General features: G+C 38.5%; 1 protein-coding gene across 2 annotated transcripts in view; it reads left to right on the forward strand.

The window, feature by feature from the left end:
- Positions 1-17,782, forward strand: part of LOC139119104 (RYamide receptor-like) — a 72,258-nt gene extending 54,476 nt beyond the window's left edge. For both annotated transcript variants that reach the window (XM_070682740.1, XM_070682739.1), the window contains exons 2-4: positions 11,946-12,347; positions 13,760-13,975; positions 17,389-17,782. In XM_070682740.1, the coding sequence (XP_070538841.1) occupies positions 11,946-12,347; positions 13,760-13,975; positions 17,389-17,655 (885 nt within the window). In that variant the 3' untranslated portion in view covers positions 17,656-17,782. The remainder of the gene's footprint in view (positions 1-11,945; positions 12,348-13,759; positions 13,976-17,388) is intronic.
- Positions 17,783-22,098: the final 4,316 nt, after the last annotated feature.

A 22,098-nucleotide genomic window follows, 5' to 3' on the forward strand; every position in this document is an offset into this window, starting at 1 on the left:
GTTCAAGCCTTGAAATAACATTACAGACCATTGATATTCAGTAAAATTATTTTATTCTAAAAATACACAAAACATTTCGAGAGTAAAATACAATAATTTACTGTAAAATGGGTAATTAACATTGCAACTTTGTATGTAAAGTTTGTCAGACGAAAAAACCAACAGTGTTAACACCTTCCTATCAAAAACATAAGCAATAAAAATCACCATATTGTGGATTACGTTTTATGTTCATACTTGTTTAAAACGTACAAAAATCATCTAAAAAGCTCAAAATTTGGCTTATTTATTGTCTTGAAAAGACGTATATGTATGAAATGCATACTCCATTTTTGTAAGATGGTTTCTTAAAAGACATTTCCTCTTATATAGACAATAGTAAATTTTGAAGAAAAAAGGAGTTAGTCAAGGCTTCTCTGGTGCACATGGTATATAGTTGTCCACACTAAAGTAAACACAGCAGGTTTGTTTGTTTGTAATATATTTAAATAAACCCTGAAATAAATGGGTGACATTTCAAAAATATACTTCTCAGAAATTTAAAACATATTCGTAAAGACCTTTCAAATTCTGGTGTACCCTGCTATTAATTTTTATACAATTTTTTTAACCAAAAATGGTAAAAATCACCCTTAAAATGAAAACAATGTACATTTCATCATAACTTAAATATATCACATTTTGGTAATCCCTAATGTCTTAAAAATGTCTGAAATGTCTTTAATGTCTAGAAATACAAAGTTGCAAATTTCTGCATAATTTGAACAATCTGAAATAGACTATCAGTAGAGATCTACGTCCTAAATATCAAAGCTGTTCGATAAGCAGTTTTGAAAAAAGATTTTTTAAAGATTGTTTGACCAACAATGACAAAATTGCCATGAAATATAAAATTTGAATATTTCATCACAACTAGCACAAATTCAAAGAAGGTCATTTTTAGGGACATGTTTACCAAATATTGAAGACGTCAGTAAAAGAGAGAAGATTTTTGCCAAAAAATAGCAAAATTAGCCTCAAAAATATACATTTGCATATTTCATCATAATTTTAAACATATCTGATTAGGGTAATCTCTTGGGACCTGTTATCCAAATATTAAAGGATTCGTACAGGCTGTTTTGAAGAAAAACCTTTGGATGTACAAATTTGAGGACAATGCTACACATCCACCTATTTAGCTGACAGCAAAGCTAAAAACCAGTTGCTAAGTACAAGAGACGTGTTGAGCTACAAAAAAAATAATTTACAGTTTGGTAGCAGGCTATGATCAACTAAATGTTACAAGGGCATAAGCTTTCAAAGTACGTGAAGTCTCCTTCATCAGATGCAAGGGGGATGAAAAATTGAAGCAGAAAGTGACAGAAAATTCAGAGTGAAATTTCAGAAAAATCAGTAATTCAGAGTGGACATTTTTACTCTGAATGGTCTGTCGCTTTCAGCTTTAATTTAAATAAGGAAGACTACACGTCTGTGAAAGCTTATTCTCCGGCATTATTTAGTTGATCATAGCATGCTACCAAAGCTTAGATTAATTCAGAACAAAAATACAGAAATTTATCAAAATTTAGTTACTGACCCTTGGAAGTTTAAATCTACATTAGAGATGACTGAGGTTTTCAAGCTTGTTTCCAGACAGCTATCTGTACACTCAACTTCTTCGTTATCTGTACCACCAGCTTCTATATCAACTCTTCGATTTTCAGTTAAATCCAACTTTTTACATCCTGAAAAAATGCAACAATAGGTAATATGGGAGATGAGACTTTAAATGATAGACAAGGTGCTAATTAGGTTAAAGAAAGGGGGAGACTTTCATATACAGTGCCTCTCTTCAATACTGTTACAAAATATTTGCTGCTTCTTGTCATCAACTGATTAAAATTAAAAAGCCAAACTCTCATATGCTGAAACAATACATTGTATACTCTACGATGTTTAACTGATGTTTTACATGCGATTGTGTTTACTAAAGACATGTGTTAGCTGTGATTACGCAGCGGTACTATGCAAGGCGTATCGATCGCGCTCAGGTCAAGGGTTATCGCTTCAGTTGTGTCGCGATGGCCCTCGACCCGAGTGAGATCGATCGATAGGCCATGGCTAAAATTACCACTGCGTAGTCACAGCTAGTTGTTGGTATAGCAGCCACTGAAAGGTTTCTTCACGTAGTTAAGCTATTTCAAGGTACAATACAATTAATTTCAAAGGACGATAATATAGATGCTTCAAAAATCTAATACCTTTTACTATATTGGAGAGGAAACTTACCCTTTCTGGTCTTGCTTCCGCACGATCACGACTTCAGGGTGCGCTCACAAGAAAAATGTCGCAACTTCCGTTTTGATGCATCATGGGATAGGAAAAGACACCAAACTTGAACACCAAGTGTTAACAAGTAGAACGCCTCTTGCACGCCGATGTTAAAATTAAAACGTTCATGGTGGTTTTCTGATTTTCTTTTCTAATTTTTAAACTTTCAACCCGTAATAAACGTGTAAAATTATTTTGTATACTTCCTTATTTAGAAAAAACATGCTTTCAGCAATTATAGGCCGTAAATATTTTTCACTTAGTGTGAAATTCGTAACACCAAAATCCGCGTACTTTTGCCGGACAGTGAAGCAATAGTAAATTTAATATAGCCATTGTAAAGAAAAAAACACAAAAGACTGTTAATTGTTTCACAGTATTGTAAAATTTCTGTGATGCTGAGTTTTTGAACACTTGAAGGAGATCGTTGTTAACACATAGTGTTCAGGTTTAGAACATCATTGTTAATATTATGAACACTAGTGTTAACAATATGAACACTAGCCGTTCAAATTTGAACACCGACATGTACATTTTGAACGCGTAAAGACGCGTGTAGCGTCCGCTATTTTTACAGTGTATATATATACTTGCCAACATCTTTCCCGAGCAATAAAGACCGTCATAAGTGTGGCGTGTTGCACCAACGACCCACTTTCTCTGATATATCAGTCGGTATTGTGGCATTGCTCTATTCTATGTGCAAGATGATTTCTGTTTTGTTGTATGATTATACTAGATTAGTCATCTAACATTAGTGTCCCTGCGTTTTAGAGAGGCTTTTAGCGAATGAACGGTCTAATAATAAGCAAATCGTTTTGGAGAGTTGCCGATCACATTGGTGAAAGCAAATTGAGGAGAAAATAACGAACTAAGATGCGGATATTAAGCAATTTTGTTCCTCAAATATCAGAATCCATATTTGCTTTTTACCGCCTTTGTTGCACAGAAAACTCTCGGAGTCGAAGTAACCATTTATTTGCCACCTGTTGTCTTCAATATTACCTTTTCGCTGATCGTGTGCGGGTTATTTGCCGAGAGTTGAACGTCAATGGATGTATGAGTCTTGGAAAGCGCGCTTCTGTTAACGGTGACCGGGCAGACCCTCATGTCACGCCAAATGTACACTAATGGATCGTTAGTAATCTTTTCTCGGGGAAATATGCAACCTTACGCTTGTTTTCAGATAGATTAGCAATCGCGTCAGCCAATACATCTGTGCAGATTTGCTTTTCTTTGAGAAGATCGACTGAAAGGCCTGGAGAGATGATTTATTCCGTCAGTATTACATCAGACTAGTCTCTTATGCATAGTGTTATCGGTGAAGACAGATCTCTCAAAAATTCGCCTTTTCATATGGCTTCGTAGGGATGTCACTAATTGAATTAGACTCATACGTATGACGGTTACACAATCAGATACTTCCGTTAGTCTTTGACTTGTACCATTGAAACGCAATGTATAGATGTTAGTAATTGCCACACATGACATGTTTCCTTCATAGTATATCAACTCAAGTGATATCACACACACTCTGTTTTCATTATCCCTTTCCCTGTCTCTCCTCTTTGTCCCATTTTCTATCTTTGTCTGGCTCTCTATTTATCTGTATGTCTTTCTGTCTGTCTTTCTGTCTGTCCAGTTATCTATCGAGATCTCTTCCATCCCTCTTTATGGTTACGAAGGGGGGTTCACCGAGCATCTCTCCACAAGTATATCAATTGCTGACCCCTCGCTTTCTCCTGTAGTCCTTACTTTGTCTCCCTTCTTCTATCTGTGCCTGCATGTCGCTGTGTTTGTCTGTATCCTCTCCTAGCTGTTTGTCGTAGATGGCAGCGTTGTGGCTGCCTTTCTGATAAAGTTGTCAAAGCGATCATTTCCTTGGAAGCTCATTGCAGAATGCGCACAGGGCACAGATATTCCGACTCCCAAATTTTTACAATATACATTTGACCTACCACTTGCGGGGCTCATTTTGAAGCTTATGGAGTAAGTAAAGTTTTCACATGTTTGGTGTTGTGAAAATCGGGAATTTTACCCCCCCCCCCCCGAGATAACACAGGGATGGCGGCCATTTTGAATTTCAAATATCGGTAAATATTTGATAATTTATTTGTGTCTCTGGCACCAACATTGGTACTGTGACGCCCGATTTCTATTCCTGATTTTGAAACTTGTTTTTGAAACATAGGGTCTGCGTGAAAGCAAATTCTCTCGCGAAAACCAGATTAAACAAGAATAAGCACTTATCTTTCCAGCAAGCGAGCACAATTTCCCTGGAGTCAATCGCCAAGTTGTTGTCTTGCATGCGAAAGCGCAAGGGAAAGTTTGATAGGTAAACAAAAAACTTCATCCTCCAACAGAAGGATTTCCGTTGTTAATAATACCGAAAACCGATCTTTGAGAGTGATTATCGTGAGCGGTGAAAATTCTCTGACGTACCCAAGCGAAAGAAGAAACCAAAATGCCCTTAGCACCCTTTTAAGACAACTTACAAAGTGAGCGTAAACATGGGTACAATCAGCGCGGTAGAGTGTAGACTCGGTCGTTCAAAGCCAAGCTGGAAGTCAGGGCTTTTCTGATTACAAAATATAAGATTACACAAATCATAGAAAACAAGAATATGCAAAATACATTTATCGCCATATAATGAAACCACCCCCTAAAAATACAAATGAAAAAAAAAGATCAGTTGAATGATCTCAAGAAAAGACATTGGTAAGGATAGGCTTCATTTGAAATTCGGCCGCAAGTCAGAGATTGTTGCGCGTTATGACTTACAAACTAAGAAAGCTAAACCAAAGGCGACATGCCAATACGTTTGCAAATAAGATGGACTAGACCAAAGGCAACGGTGCCGGTGTCTCTAGGCGGGCTTTACGTCGAAGTAGGCGGTTCACTGCAGGGAAGCCTTGGCCGTAAAGCAACGAGCGTGTCTTCCAACAAATTGAAGGTTTAAAAGTTGCCAATAAGATTTAGCTGTGTCTCAATTGTAATGAAACGCCGAAATGGAGACATAGCTATAGCTAAGGATAACAATGCTCAACCTTAAGACCTATGTAGTCAAGAAAATATTTCAAGCTATTAGCACTGCGTCTGTTCACCGGTAAAATAAGTGTTTTCCACTGAAGTTGAATACGGCAAAGATCAATTTGACATTTCGATTGTGCATGGTTAAATGTGGAAGTGGCGAATCTTGGGCACTGTTCTTTCGTTTGTTTTCGATTTTCTCCAGTTAAAATGCCCACATTAGGAACATGTAGAGGATTTGGCTGGACTTTCTTTATTTTCACTACATTTCTCTATTCAGATACGAGATTACCGCAAGACTTACATTGTCAATGTTTTTTTTTCACTATTCTGGTATAGCCACAGAAAAGTTAGAGTATATAGCGTTCGGTTTGTCAACAATTTAGTTGCGTGTATACGCCGTATAATAAATTTGAGACCGTATCGATACATGCCCGTAAACAAGCAAACACAACAATCAAAATGCGTAGCTATTTGTCATTTTAACAATGTTATAACTTATTTACAACAAAAAGTGGGTTTGATTTCCATAAACACTGAGAAAAACATCAACCCAGTTTATTATGCCTCAAACATAAGGTGACTCATTGATTCGACTCCAATGCAAGTTCAGATTGCATTTCAATAAACACTGTGGCTGTCTCTGTAATTGGGTTTTGGTTTCGAGATCTTAATTTACAGCTCTTCTTGACATAGAATGCAGGTTTTCAGACAGGACTGAAGTGTCAAAATACAGTCGCAACCGGTTTGACTCGACGTCAGTTTCCCGCCATCAATTAGCCACCATTTGAGAGCCCTTAGGCCGGCGGATAATTGGAAGCATTCACTTCCAAAGCAAACACTTCAAATTCAGCCGGCATGGGTGAATTGTTGTTACCCAGGTCTTGCGCATTTGCAGTCAACTGGAATTGACAGCGACCGGCTGTCGATCGCAGAGCCAGTACAGGTATTCGCTGGATAATCAACAACAGAGAAAATAGCATTACCCTTTCTGAGTGATTCCGAAATAAAATTAATTACGTTTCCGACATTGTTAGTTCCAGCCTAAATGATAAGTGAATTGGAATTTCTAAACCCATGCTGGCGTATACAAGCGATTATTAAAGTCACCTGCCTACGGGTTTAAAACAAGAACAAAAGTTATATTCAACCTGTTCTGCCTGTACATTTTATTATTTTTCCACTGGCCTTCACGGTTTAATAATATTCATTGAGATTCATAGAAACCGTAGCGAAGAAGATTGAAACATCAAAACAGTTTGAACTGTGGGGTTGTACACTGGGACGTTTAGCGGCGAACCAGCGTGACAAAAATGATTGTCTCGAGCAATTCGATGCAATATACATAGAGTTAATCAGCCGGGAACGGACCCCGAGAGACATCAGGCTTTCACAAGAAGGCGGCAAATCGAATTAAAGTGACTTTGAACAGAAGCGATCTGCGTTGAGGTAAAGGCCGGGACGTTAATTATACCCACCATTTGACAGGATGCGGTCAGACTGTGTTTGTCCACTGGGTGACATTTTGCTGCTGAGGAGTCAATATTAGTTATTTGTTCATTCAGGGTGACAATTTTAAAAACGAACAAGTAAGAATCAGACATAAGGCGTGTAAGTAATTTGTTGTGTATGGCTTGCCACGCTGGCACAATTAGCAGTCTTTAACACCTTTAATCAGTCGTAGAATCATGTCAATCCCTTTCCAAGTAACATTTACGTATATGATCTGATATTGACATGTGGAATTATACGGCTGCCTCTGTAGGGAATTCGCACTGAGCGACTCCGGACCATGAATTATCACATTCCAAGGGTATTTTGGGGACGCGAGAGAAAGGTCTCGCGTTCGGTTCATTTGCCTGCATTGAATGGCTTCTGCAGTTTCTCCGCCACGCCGGTAAATTATCGCCGGACGATAAATCACGCGGCATTGTGAACAACACCACAGAGGTGCATCGTTTTGGCGGCTTCACAGCTCAGAGGGGAAAACTCCGTAACCGGCAGTCGCGTCCTTCGACTCCTAAAACGTGCAATTCCGTAAGAAACAAAATCAAAAAGCGACCACTCACATTATTCTTGCAAGAACTATGCAGTAAACTTTAGAGAGAAGTTTTACAACATCGATTTTACTCATTCTTGTAAAATACATGTCACGTCTCTGTAACGTGAGCCGTGGTGTCGGTCTTGCAAATGTCTGCAATCGCTTACATTCGATTTTTCCTCGGCGCGATGATTTCCATACGGTAATTCAATATCCGATAAGGCTTTCTAATAAGTCTTCGCTCGACCACATACGAAGCAACACAATAACACTTTAATTAAAAAATAAAATGATCAAGAGAAAAATTATAAAGAGATGCTTGTTACTCAATATGCAGTGCGTATTTGCAAAACGGCCACGTACTTTTGACTGACTTGCCGTCTGAACTGACTCAAAACTTTCAGAAACAGTCCGTGATCTTCACAGTTAATGGAATTTTTAGCCCGAGGTACAATGTACCGTATAGACAGGGACACAGAGATGCAAAGAGATGCCAGGTGTATCCGTATTTGAAATCAAACCCTCGATACCTTTGTTCTGAATCCGACACAAACTTTACGGTAAGACAGGTTTTGTATTCTCTTTGCGAGTGACTACATTCTAAAATTCGTCATTTAGCATTTTGTCTTGCAAGTAAAGATGAAGCCCTACACACGAATCTACTTACACAGTATTGAAGACTTTTCCTGTGTCTTTAAACACTTATCTATATGCCAATATAATAGTCGCGCCAGCGGCTTACTGACTACGCATGCGCTTATTCATAATATACTATGCGAGTAACCGGAAGTGTACCCTTCTTTCATGGGCGCCGCCATGTTTTGTTTTTGAGTACTCGTAAATAAACAAATACGAAACAAATTACTATGATATAACATGCCTTTTATAAAATATACCTCTTTTATTAGCCAGTAAATGTTATTATACACCTTGTCGCTGATACAAAGTATCGTTGATATAGATAAACGGAGGAAAAACTGTCGTGCATATGAACGGGGGCATACGCAAAGAATGCTGGGATTGAATTATAGAAGAGCGCCCCCTGTGTCAATAATTAGATTCAAAAATTGCAAGTTTTTAGACGGAACGCTATAGTTTTCAGCTTGCAAGTGGAAGGTGGGCAGTGCGGTTACCATTGCAATGATAATTATTGCATATACGTCCCTTGTTTAACGCAATAGGCTATTATCATTGTAAAAATTGCAAATTTTTGTCCAAAATTTTTACACGCTACAGAAAATCTATACCTGCCCTGCTGCAGGTTTTGACGTCGTGTAAGTACGTGAACTGCTTTCATCAGAGGGAAACTGGGCATAGTTGTCATATAAACGTTTATGAAGTAACAATTACAGTTTATCATGAATCAATATAATAACATTGCCAATCTTAACCCCTGGCGCGACACCAAGGGCTGAGCCCTATATAATATATTTTTACTGCAGATTTTCATGATAGTTTTTTTCGCGTCTTAAAGGAAGGGGTCTAAGGAACTGCGCATGTGCGACCTTCCTTTTACAAACAATGCATTTCATGCAGGGTATCTTGACGTATTACGTCAACACAGCTGCAACATTTAATTTTTACGCTGTACATTATTACAAACATGTTTTAACTTTCATCAATCGCCAATGTACGTCGGAAACAGTGTTTACATTGGTCGTATGAGTCCCATAAGATCTTTGAGCGCAGTTCAGACGACCCCTCCCTTTAAATAACATGCTATGCGCCAGAACTTTAGCAATAGCTATGTATTCCTTAATGTAGTATGCACCTCGAAAGTGAAAGACTTAAACTTTCGCTCTAACTTTCCTCCAGGAATCTTTCAATCATTCTCTTTCAAAATCAAGAATAAAAATAGGGGGTCATCGTGCAAATTTTGGTACTAGAAAAACAAATTACCCAAGATTTACCGATATTTGAAATTCAAAATGGCCGCCATCCCTGTGTTAACTCTATGGAGAAAAATAAAAATTTTCGAATTTCGAAAAACTAAGCCGGTTAAAGGTTTTCTTTCACCAAGAGCTTTAAAATGAACCCCCACATGTGGTATATCAGAAGAGAATTGTAAAAGTTTGAGAGTCCGAATGTCTGTCGATCCCCGAGGTGCGTTCTACCTTAATTCATAAAAAACCTATATGTCATGCTCGGCGCCATAATTACCCACAAGTATATAACTTCATATAAATTGAGTTTTTGAAATTGGACAGATTCCTCAGGCGATAATGTTTTTTATTCAGTGATCAGACAGAAGTTGTCAATCTTTCTCACGTTTCGATAAAGAGAAGATGAGAGTTTCTGTATATCTCAGAATGACAGTAAAATTATTACAGCGACAATGTCGCTAAGTGTTAACAATATTACTTCGGTTTCAAATCGAACGATATCAAATTCATTCTGCAGACAGACTAAAGCACGTTCAACCATTTTCAGTAATAGAGCGCGAAGCCACTGCAGTGAACTGCAATAAAACTGATCACACTAATTAGTTTCAGCTGTAGCCAGCTGGCAAAGTCGACAACATTGTATGTCCCATGCAGACAGTTTGTCTGGGGAGGTTGAAATAAAAAAGATTTGTACATGGACCAGTGCATGGTAATGTTACATTGTATCTTAATCTGAACACAGGGTGCCAATCGTAAACTCTCATTTACAACTCGAGCCTCAGACAGAGCTAGTTTTGCCTTTGTACAAGCAGACTTTTTGGTCTTTATCAAGTAGCCTTGTTCAACACCAAAGTGGCCACGGCTACAGCTGAAACTAATTAGTGTAAGCAGTTTTATTGCAGTTCACTGCAGTGGCTTCGCGCTCTATTACTGAAAATGGACTAAAGCACGTTCGACCGTCGATCAGTACTCGCCCCGTTCGTTCCGATACAGTATCAAAACGGGGCACACCGGTGACGTAATTTCAGTTGTGTACCCCCCAAAAATCACATAATCGTAGTCTTTACGTGCGGAAATTACAACGGGACAAGATTTCTGAAGTGAGACAAATCAAACTCTTGCAGAAGACAAAAACAACAAAAACCTCCCTCAAAAACTACGACTTTTAATAAAGAATTTTAAGTTTTCGCATGACATCTTACTTGTCTGAAGATTGAAAATTTGCCAATTAAACCTTTCGACCTGGTTGCAAATGCTGTCAAGCCAGATATTCGACTTACTGTTTTGGCGAAAACTGAACTCTATTATTCAAAATCAGTCGGGTTTTCCTTTCGGCGATTTCTTACTTTGCTAACTATCTGTGTAAATCAACCACTTGGAGCAAAAATACGCCTCTTTCACGAATATTCAACATAGATAATGCTAGGGATCGCCTTCAGATGACAAGAAATGGCAACTCTCAGATAGATCAACTTGCCGATAAAAGTGTTTTCCTTGCATCATAAAATTGCACTTTATCTTCAACAGCACAGCGATTTACTCTCGCGGTGTTAATACGGTGACACCTATAGTTGTTGGTGAGAATATGTGTGTTGATTTTAAAGGGATGCAGTCGTCGGAACTGCGCTCAAAGGTCGTATGGGAACCATACGACCAATGTAAACACTGTATCCAGGGTACGATGGTGAAAGTTTAAGTCTGTCATAATGTACATCGTACAATTTAAATGTTCCAGCTATGATGATGAGGTGCATCTATAGATGTCGTGCACGAAATACATTGTTTATCAACAAGAAACTCGCACAGGCGCAGTTCCGACGACGGTGTCTCTTTAACTTCAGGTGCGAAATTACGTGACTTTCGCCACTGATCAAACATACAAATGAATGATACTATCCCTGCATAACGACATTACTCAAAGGTCTTCCACGCACTCTCTATATAGAGGCTTTTTCCATTTACTTCTATTATTTTAGTCATTCGACGCGTTTTTTGAGTAGTTAAAAGGGCTATATAGCGTAGGCAAATCGGTCTAATTGTAGGCCGTCTGGACCCAAAACTAATCTCACTCGCGAGATAACTCTCTTCAATTCTCGCGAACTTTTTGACATTTGTTATGAAAGTTTTGTCTGCATTGTTAAATGTCACGAGAAATTCTCATGTTCGTCGACTTTACAGCTCTTTGCTGTATGTACAAAACATGTGTGACTTTGTTACCGTTTGTACATGTCGACTTGACACATGTGTGAAATTATGAGAAAGATATCTGGATGCCATCGGCCATCGTTCGAAACAAGTGTTGCTCTCAAATTCCATCCTTCTAGAGTGAAAAAAAAATCTTGTCTTACAACATTTTGTAGATATGAAACCTTCTTTTAATGCTTTATTGATGATAGCTCGCATCAAATATTTATAAAAAATCTCTGCAGACTTGTACAGAATGTATAAAACTTTAAATACTTTTTGTCAGTTGATAAGAGAGGAAACTGGATACCCACGTGAAAAAATGATGCAAAAATCTATAAAACATTCAATTTGGTCCATGAAAGGTGCTTATATGTTTACTCTTGTTGGCTGAAAAAGTTGTGCTTTAATTCAGAAATATGTAAAAAGCATGAATATGACATTTTCTACGGGGAACAACGGTAAACTAAAGCTTCCTTTTTTTCCTCGCACAGGTGTCAGTAATCGTCAGTGTGTGTACACTGACAGCCGTGGGAATTGATCGCTATTTCGCCGTCATCTACCCTCTCACCGTCCGAGTCACCAAAAACAGGGGGAAGATAGTCTTCGTCCTCATCTGGCTCATCGCGATCTCCCTGGCAACCATCCAGACGATCTTCGTCAGCGTGGACGAGATCTACTACGACGGCAGGTACATTTACTTCTGCAGCGAGCGGTTTCCGAGCTACCAGTTTGCCAAGGTCTACGAGATTTTCTTCATCATGATCACGTATACGTCACCCCTCTTCATACTCTGCTTCACCTATATGCGCATTGGTCTGCGCCTCTGGGGAAGGACGTTGCCTGGAAACGCCGACACGAGTCGAGACCAGAGCCAAACCAGGGCGAAGAAAAAGGTTCGTAAAGTCTTGTTTTAAATAAGTAGTATTTTGGAAACTTTCATGAAGAAGTATAACTGACAGTGATGGGTATAGATGTTTATAATGTTCTCCTACTCAGAAATTTTAAAGAGTGTAGTTACACCTGTCCATTCAATAAGGGACCGTCTCAGATTGTCGCATAGGTTCAAAAAGCAAAATTTATTCGTTTACGGGGAGAGGGGGTTTGACCTTCATTCAGTTAGTGAACTACAATTTCGCACTTTTGTTTTTGATTACAAGTTCTTTTTACATTGTGTGTAAAAATTAAGAAGAAGTGAACACTCGTACGAACAAATATTGTTGCAACTATTTCCAAATCGTTCCTGTCATCCTGACGGCGGTTAGAACTCAAATTTGATCGATTACTTCACAATGTAATGCGGTCAGGGGAAACATATTCTTCAGAATAGTTATAGCAAAATGGTACATTGTACTCTCAAGCAGACATCAGCATTTCGCACTTTTGAACTTTCGTTTAGGGGGAGGTGTAGGGGGAGTGATGTAAACTAAGGAATTTCGTTTCATGAACTAATGTAACAATCTGAGACGGTCCCTAAGTAAGGTTTATAATTTCGACATATTATCTTCCAAACCGCTCTTTTCGTCAAAATAACAAAGCAAAGAGAGACCTCAATCTACTTCGTTCTTGCTCATAACCTTTTATTTCGTTTATTACCGTATTCTTCAGAGCATGTGCTGTCGAACACCATATGTGCGCATGTGCGCCTAATGATTGACGTTACTGTACTCCTTGTATATTTGTATGTGTATAGTATGTATACATAGTGTCGACAAAGAATAGCGGGATAAACATAAAAACATATTACGTAGTTTGAGTGATTGAAGTCACTGTTTGCACATTAACTAATTTATACACCCATTAATATATATATATATATATATATATATATATATATATATATATATATATATATATATATATATATATATATATGTACTCGTAGGAAATTACAGTGTTCGATGCCTATAGCAGAGAGTTATAAATAAAAACCAAAATTACTTCAAGTACAAAGTAATACTATCTGATACTTATGTCTCAAGTTACTTATGTTTCAAGTTTCATGAATCTTGCACGAGAAAACGTTAGATCTGTCTTTAAGTTGCAAGATGCATATGAAACTTAAGCAACGGATATTATAATACTGTACTTGAAGTGATTTTTTGTGTTGTCTATCAATATCATTGCAATCTTTCGTAGTATGTATCTGTAGATCGTATGTTACCAAAAACGGCAAAACTTTATGGAGCTGTAGTTATATTTACCTGTAGAACATCGCTACATACAATTTTTGGGGCACATCGAATTCCCCATAAACTTCTTTAAACCATGTCATGTCGTTGATCGAGTTTGCATTCTCTCGTCACAGGTCATCAAGATGCTCGTCATAATCGTTGTCATGTTTGCTCTCTGTTGGTTGCCCGTGCATGTCTTCAAGTTCGTCAACATTGCCTACCCTTTGCTGTACCAGGAAGTCCGCCACCAGGACAAGATGCGAGCCGCTAATTGTGTTATCTTGTGGATCGCAATGGCCAACAGCTTCGTAAACCCTTTCGTCTATGGCTTCTTCAACGAAGGGTTCAGGGTACGCTGCCTCAATCTTCTGTCACGATTTTTCTGCAGTTGATTAATAAATCAAAATTAATAACTTAATTCGTTTTGGTTAAATAAGTTATTTTACTGGCCAATTAATTGATTGCCTCTAGTACTTGTTTTCCCGATGCCAAGAATTCGTGATGCTTGTTCCTAGAAGACAAGAAGGGGAATTAAATTTACGCAGGGAACGATAGTGCGAATGCCTTTACGCATTGCATGTAACGTGCCTTGACAAACCAGTGAATGCGAGGAAAACTCGAAGTTAAAATATTCCTTTATCTACCATGAAAGCATCTCTCCTAAATTTGATAAACTTGTGTGCTTTTGTTTCATGTATATTTTCTTTTTCCTCTGACCACTTCGGTTCGTAAATAATTTGTGTTAACAAACTACATTATAACGAGGATTATGTTGGACATACATATATTCATGAATAGAGAACCGGGATTCACGAAGATCTTCTGTAGTGGTGCGCGCGATGACCAGACACAATGTATTCTTGTGATTTACAAACTGCGCTATCCTTTAGTGGCCCTTAGCTTCAATAAATGGCATTTTGTTTCACTGTTTTCTTGAAGTTTACGATATTATAGTGTACACGGAGCCCGTTGAATTACCAGTAATATGAATATGGGATGCTCTAATGTCGATGCCGCGTGTTGGTTTTTTTGTCGTCTGATACGAAAGCATTTTCATTGTGGAATTCTCGGTACCTTGCCAATTAAAGAAATGAGAACATCTACATCTTGTTTTGAGACTAACTGGTATCGCTGCTAGTGTTTTTATGCTGCACTTTCCGACGAACAAAAAAAGTCCATCTCCACATTTTGCAGAACATTTCATTATTATACCTCATTTCCTTACGCCGTGCGGCTCGTCTGTGTCGTTTCATTTCCGGGTCTTTCCGATGCCTTGTTTATTGAAACCAAGGTCGCCTGAAATCTGGCTTATTCGATAAGCAGCGAAATGAAAAACAAGAATTTCGCTCGCCTGATGGAAGAGAATGCTGTACAGAGAGCTCTAAAAAACGGTCACAAATGATCAAATTATTAACAGCGAACAAATCGTCGCGGTACTAGAGTTTGTTTCAAAATGGCGGTTGGAGGGATTTATTATCTTCATTAAACGTTTACGGCATTTTCCATCTATCCAAAGACTTCTTATTTTGATTCCTCCTTTTGAGATTGCTTCAGGAAAGAACATTTTAGGAAAAGTATGGAAGAAGACCGCTCTTGCGTCGAAGGATCGCATGGTTTTCTTCCGTTATTAACATGTCGGAAATAAAATGGCCGAGGGGCTATTACGTCAGTCCTGAAGACTCACAAAATACGTAAAGCCCCACTGATACCCCCATGGAGGGAAAAATTATACAGCCAAAGGGCCTAGCCAGTCACCAGAACGGCGCGGGTCGAGTTTAACGAAGAATGCTGTAGGTTATATTTCTCCTCGGTCTAAATTTAGAGCAAGTTCGCGATATCCTCTAAGAGACCGCAAGACTCCTTTCGTAATGCTTCCGGGAAATCGTGTTCTATGACTTTTCACCACTGATGTCGTGTTTTACATTTTCCAAAACTCCATCGACTTTTTTAGATACTAAAGAGTGGTAAGGGGTGGAAATACCCTGTGGTTTGTTTATGTACAGCCACCATCACCACCCGCGTAAATACCCGGTAGCTTGATAGCTGCGTCCTCCGTGTTCTAAAGAAACCCTAGGGAGTTTCGGTGTCATCACTGTAAATGGCCATTGTAGATGTCCTCCCCTATGTAGAGGACAAGGCCTAGGGATTTACCGCGAAGAAATTATTTCCAATAAACTCGATTTCGCACAGATGAAGTGTAGGCTACTTTTGGCTCGGTTCAATGTGAACCCAGCTGAGAACAAAAAAGATTGCCAAACTGTCACCGTGTCAGTGCGGAGAATTGATACCTTCCGGCGCCTGTGCAAAAAAATTACACAGCGGAAACTGCCGAGCAAAAATATGGAAATTGAAAAACACCCCATTGAAAATGTCCTGATTTCGAAGAATTCCTAATTATGCAAGCTCTGTTCAATAAAAGCCACAGAATTTTAGGCTATTCAACGTGTCCTGATTTCGAAGGTTTTCTATTAACACAAGCTCTTCAACTAAAGTCACGGTATCTTAGGGGTTAAATGTATGTACGAGATGAGTCCGCTTCAATAAGATTGAAAGGGATACAATGTACATTGGGTCCTTGATTTTCAGAGGCTAATAAATCTCCACACCCAATGATAATTATGTACCCCAGAATACAAAAGGCGAAGGTGTGATGTTATTTTACTAATTCTTTTAAAGAAGAATGCGCCACGGTGACAGAAATTTGGACTCTCAAATACTCACAAATGCTCATCTGGTATACCACTTGTAGGGGGTCACTTTGAAACTCATAGAATGAAAAAACTTTTTAAGGTCTTATTTTCGTGAAAATTCAAAATTAAATTTTCCTGCATTAAGTTAACTCAGGGGGTGGCGGCCATTTTTAATTTTAAATATTGGTATATAGTGGGTAATTTCTTTCTCCAGTACCGAAATCTGCGCTATAAGCCCTTGTTTTTATTCTTGATTTTCGAAAAGGAATAGCTGAAAGATTTTTTTGAGGAAAGTAAGAGGAAAATTTTAAGTTTTTCTATTGCGAAGCGTGTACTACCTTTAATGGAAACTTTACATAAGAAACTCTGAAATGTTGCACAATCGAATACGACCTTCGCGCAAAGTTGCCCATTGATTTTAAATAAAAGAGGATCTTCTTATCTGAGACAGGAGTTTGACATTCACCTTTCATAAGGATCGAAAAGATTGACACGCTTGAGATAGTGCCGGAAATACGTCATCGTGTGCTTGTATCAAATGCTGACGATAGGTCAACGTTGTGCACCAAAACACAGTTATCCCGGAAAGAAGTCGAAATATCTACTCTGATGGCAGATGTTCAGATCCTCTTTCACGAAATAAATCAATAATTCAACTCTCTATGAACAGAATTCCATACAATTTTTTCGGGCTATTTTAGAAATTGAAAGAAATCAGACAACACTGTCTCGCCTTTTGATTTTTTTCTTAAAATCTGAAAGAGAGCCTTCAAATCAGAGCATACATTTAATATAAAGAAAAATTCCCGCCCACCTCTACAAACCTTCCGATTGTTAGATATGCACAGCTTGAGTCTGAGGCATTTTTGAAACTGATACAGAGTAACATTATGACGCTCTTACGTTTTAGTATTTCAGTGGGTGTAGATACTCTTACGTCTTCTCAGTAACCAACATTTGATTCTAAAGTATGGGTAAAAGTGTGATGAATAGTCTGTAAGTCTGCACAGGATAAACTAATGGATCTTTCACTTGTTTATTGTTTACTTATCTATTTATTTACATTCTTTCAGAACGATCTGAAAGCTATGGTCAATCGATCTTCACGCATGTGGTTGAGGCAGGGACACCCAAAAACGAGGCGTTCCCGAAGCTTGAGCAGCCAGTCCAGCCTGCGCACCAGGACATTCTCTATCTCATCCATGTCGTTTCTGCGCAAGTCCCAGAGGTCGTCGAGGAACGTAGCGAAACTGACGCCCATTGACAATAGCGCTAAGACGGAGAAGCTTGCCATCAGAAACAGCGGAGCCGGGCACCTAGGCCCTGGAGACGAGACATGAACGGTTGAAACCACAAGCCATGAACAACAAATTATTGAATCGTGGACATCAAATGGAAAACATCCCTCCAGAGTTTAGCACACAGCCTGACAATAAATGCTACTCACTGAAAATATTTTAGCATAACACACACAAGTATATATATATATATATATATATATATATATATATATATATATATATATATATATATATATATATATATATGGTAGTTCAACATAATCTGTGTAAATATGCGTAACACTTTTTCGTTTTATCGTCATTACTATACTTTAGACACATTCAATTTATGTAAGCTTACTTTTCAAAAAATCGTGAGTGTTTAACATATCATTCTCTTACTATACTTATCTCAATATTCAAGATATTTAACGATACGGGATATCTTCGCTTTGCATTTTGAACGTCTCAAGTATATCAGATTGGCACACTCCGTGATTCAGATGAATGTCCGCGGTAGCGTTTTGAGACTTGTCCTCGTTTTGATAACAGTGTCGTGCAAATTGCGTCTTGTCCGAGATGGTATCGCAGTGACCATCTGCTTCATACGGCCGTGTCTCGAAGGAAACTCTTAGATTTCAAATTGACGGAGTTCCATTCAAAGTGACGGGATTTCGCCTCCCATGCGATATCCAAGTTTAATGCATGGGTCGGGAATATCGTACTTAATATCTACATCGTCTTCTTTCTTCCGGTGGCCATGGCTAAATAGACTAAGCTGATACACTTTAAACTTCATACTTCACCAACTCCGTCAGAGTGACATGTTCTGCGCGAAGAATGCATTCTACGGACATGCCCGCCACTTCTCTATCAACTTCTCGATGACGTAAAAACTGTATAAAGTTTCTGATCAAACTTCATGTGTCGTAAGCACTTCGGAAGGCAGCACGCTTCATCATTAGTCAAAGTACTTGCGGGGAAAGAATTGTAATGGGATTACGCGGTGACGAGGTCTGTTCATCTGCAGCGGATCACTCGGCAGCACAAAGGCATCTTTACTCGGTCCGATGCCAGTCGGTTGTCATGGATATCGATAGATGTCGATTTTCCTCTCTGACGCGTTTGGCACTTGGGGTACCCATTTGTCAGATCAGAAAAATCTAATTATAGGCCTCCTTTTAGTAAAATCTATAATTTCCTTGCACTGATTGTAGGCATTTAACATTTACAGTTTCCATGGTTACCTGATACAGGTACCATTTGCTTTGGTTACATAGGCCTTGGAGATACGTATATTGGTAATTTTGTGGTCGTCAATGTTGGATTTTGTAAATTGACAATGAATATATATAGATTGAGTTTAGAATAATCGTTGTAAACTATTTGATTCCTTGTCACAGATTTTGGTAAATTCAACTTCAAGAAGATTTTTTCTTTTAAAAATTGAATTTTATGGTGAATGATGTTCGCCGACTTCAGCTGAAGATGGTATTCGTGAATACTCTGTGATGTCTTCTACTTGTTCTTTCTTCAAGTGCAAACGCAAAGTTATTCTCAAGGGCCAATTTATACACGTACTTGCTTAATCTTTCAACATAATTATAATGTTTCCAATTGAAAAGTATTTAACACTTTTTACAACATGTATATTACACCTTGGCTCAGATGTGTTATTTCATCTGTTTAGAACTTTGTTATACGCACTGAAATGTTAACAGTCCCTCGAGGAAGTGCCAGTTTGGCAGATGGCACTGCTGTTGGGTCATTAGCCAAATTGTCGATTCACTTTAAGGTAGAACGCGCCTCGGGGACAGAAATTCGGGCCTTCAAATTTTATCAATTTCCTTCTGACCTACCACTTGTGGGGGCTCATTTTGAAGCTCTTGGCGAAACAAAAGTTTTCATCGTCTCAGTTTTTCGAAAATCGAAAATTTTATTTTTTCCCATAGAGTTAACACAGGGACGGCGGCCATTTTGGATTTCAAATATCGAGAAATCGCAAGTTATTTGTCTCTCTAGTACCAAAGTTTGCACGGTGACCCCTGATTTTTATTCTTGCTTTGGTAAGAGAATGGTTGAAAGTTTCACTGAGGAAAGTTTGAGCAAAAGTTTAAGTCTTTCACTTTCGAGGTGCATATTACCTTAAGGTAGAACGCGCCTCGGCGCGGGGACAGATAATCGGACTCTCAAACCTTTACAACAGGTTTTCGGTCTACCACTTTTGTTGGCGCTTTTTTTGAAGCTCACGGAGTGAGTAAACTTCTTACCAGCTTACTTTTGTGATAGCCGAACATTTTGCTTTTTCCCCGCAGACTAGATGGCGGCCATTATGAATTTCAAGTGTCGGGAAATATTGGGTAATTTATTTCTTTGATGCCATATTTTGCTTGGTTACTCTAATTTTCATTCTTGATTTCGAAACGGAATCACTTAAAGGTATACAGTCACCTGTACAGTAAATATGCCCATATATGGTCAAACGGGCGTTCCTTGGTATTCAAAATGCCCATGTTAGGGCGCTGTTTTTTAAAAAGCGGCCACCCGCTTAAAATCTGTGATTGGTTAGATTTTCTCTTTCCATGGTAACTGCGGCAAAATTGGAACAGGTGACAGTATACCTTTAAAGTTCTCTTGCGGAAAGTTTAAGTCTTTGAGGCGCGTACTATTCCTTAACGGAAATGGTTCGGGTCTCTAACCAGCTCCTGTCAATGAATTTGAACGTGCACGACCATATGTGTGATATTCATACAGGTGTCAAAAAGAATGTCTAGATAGTCATACAAGGGACAAAAAAATGTAACTTTTGATATTTTCTCGCATTTTTTCAGTGTATCAACTACCTGTCTCAAGTACTATATCACACATTTACAATTTCAAGTCTTTGAAATAATATTGCAAAACACTCTAGAACACAGCGCTATACAATCACGCAAATGCACAAACATGCTACAAAAAATACTCAAAAATCAGTGATAATCGATGAATTACATTTCAGCAACCATAGAAACGTGAATGAATAACTCCTTACTTGGAACAAAACCGTCGATTGATAAGAAAGATTGCGACTGTAAAGCTTTTTAAGAAAGGCACACTACTTAAACCCAATTAACAGTATTTGCATGGGCTACAACGGCACGGAATAGCTGAGGAATGCAGTCTAACACAAACTACAGTAAATTGCCATCATTCTCAGCAACATGCCTGCTTCAGTGAAAGAAGGCTGAAGCTTTAACAGGAAGTAGAATATTAAATTGGTAGTAAGCACATGCATCATCACGAATTTCTTGTCTTTGGAGCACTGTGAGATGAAGAATGATGGCTTTGAGTGTTAAATCTTATCAAGCAAGATCTTTAAGTTAGCTATTTCTGCTTGATTACCAGTAGCTGGAAAATTATCGTTTCCCGTTTTCATTTTGTGCGATGCCATATTAAGTTTCATTCTCTCGTCTTCAAAAACGTCAATGAATATCATATGCACGTCAATCTTCATTTCATGGGCATGACTTCTTCGCCATTTCTTGAGGATAGGTAGTTCCGTGTGCCCTCGATACACCGAGTTTCCATGGTAACGTAGCCGAGGCACGTAGACTTAAGTGGTGCCATGTAAATCATATTACCTTACGATGTGTATTTGTGAGGTGTTCCGTCGAAATTTGTCGCTTCTAATTCTTGGGAGAACTCGAGACAAGCTATTTCAAAAACCTTTACATTCTGTAATACATTGCTAAATATTCCCAGAACGCTATAACTGGTGATTTATGTGTGTTAAATGGTGAAGTATTCCCAGAGCACATTAAAGGCACGTTCCTGCACTAATCGCACGAGTTGTTGATTTTTTTCTCAACTTCAACTTACCAGACAAATCTTCTATGTGTCTTTATCCTATTTCATTAAAGTCGCTTACAAAAACACTTTTCTATGCCAAGCCTTATATTTTTGAAGGATGTTTGTATGCCGTGTGAACTCACTCACGGGAAGTGACCTGGAAATGTAAAATGAATAGATGAACCGTTCAACGTGACCGTCTGTTCTATTGATGAAATCATCACTGTTTTTGACAAGGCGTCATACACTGAGACAAAGTCTAGCAAGATGAAATCTGCAAATAATTGCTCTCTCTTATCATAGGAGTTGGGTATAAGTTGAAGAAACTTGACCTGAAAGTATTGCGAAGGTCCTGTGTATATAGGTAACTGAAGACAGTAAAGTGTATGGGAATACCTGTCCAACTTCACTGCGCTAAAACGAACATTCACCAATTCCTACGACAGAAATTATCGCACTCAAACGTTTTGTCGGCCAGGAAGTTTTAAAATCTACTTCAAATAGCAGAAAGTTTACTTAAAATTTGTAACCATTATTGGTGACTTCCTACACCGAGACTGCTGAGCGACATGTACACTGTTAGGCGACACATACACTGTATATCCATTGTGGTTCATATATTATAGTATACTCTTGAATATGCGCTTGATCGGATCCCTTCATTCTGATGTGTGC

This window comes from Ptychodera flava, chromosome 19 (assembly GCF_041260155.1).
Source record: "Ptychodera flava strain L36383 chromosome 19, AS_Pfla_20210202, whole genome shotgun sequence".
Classification (NCBI taxonomy): Eukaryota; Metazoa; Hemichordata; class Enteropneusta; family Ptychoderidae; genus Ptychodera; species Ptychodera flava.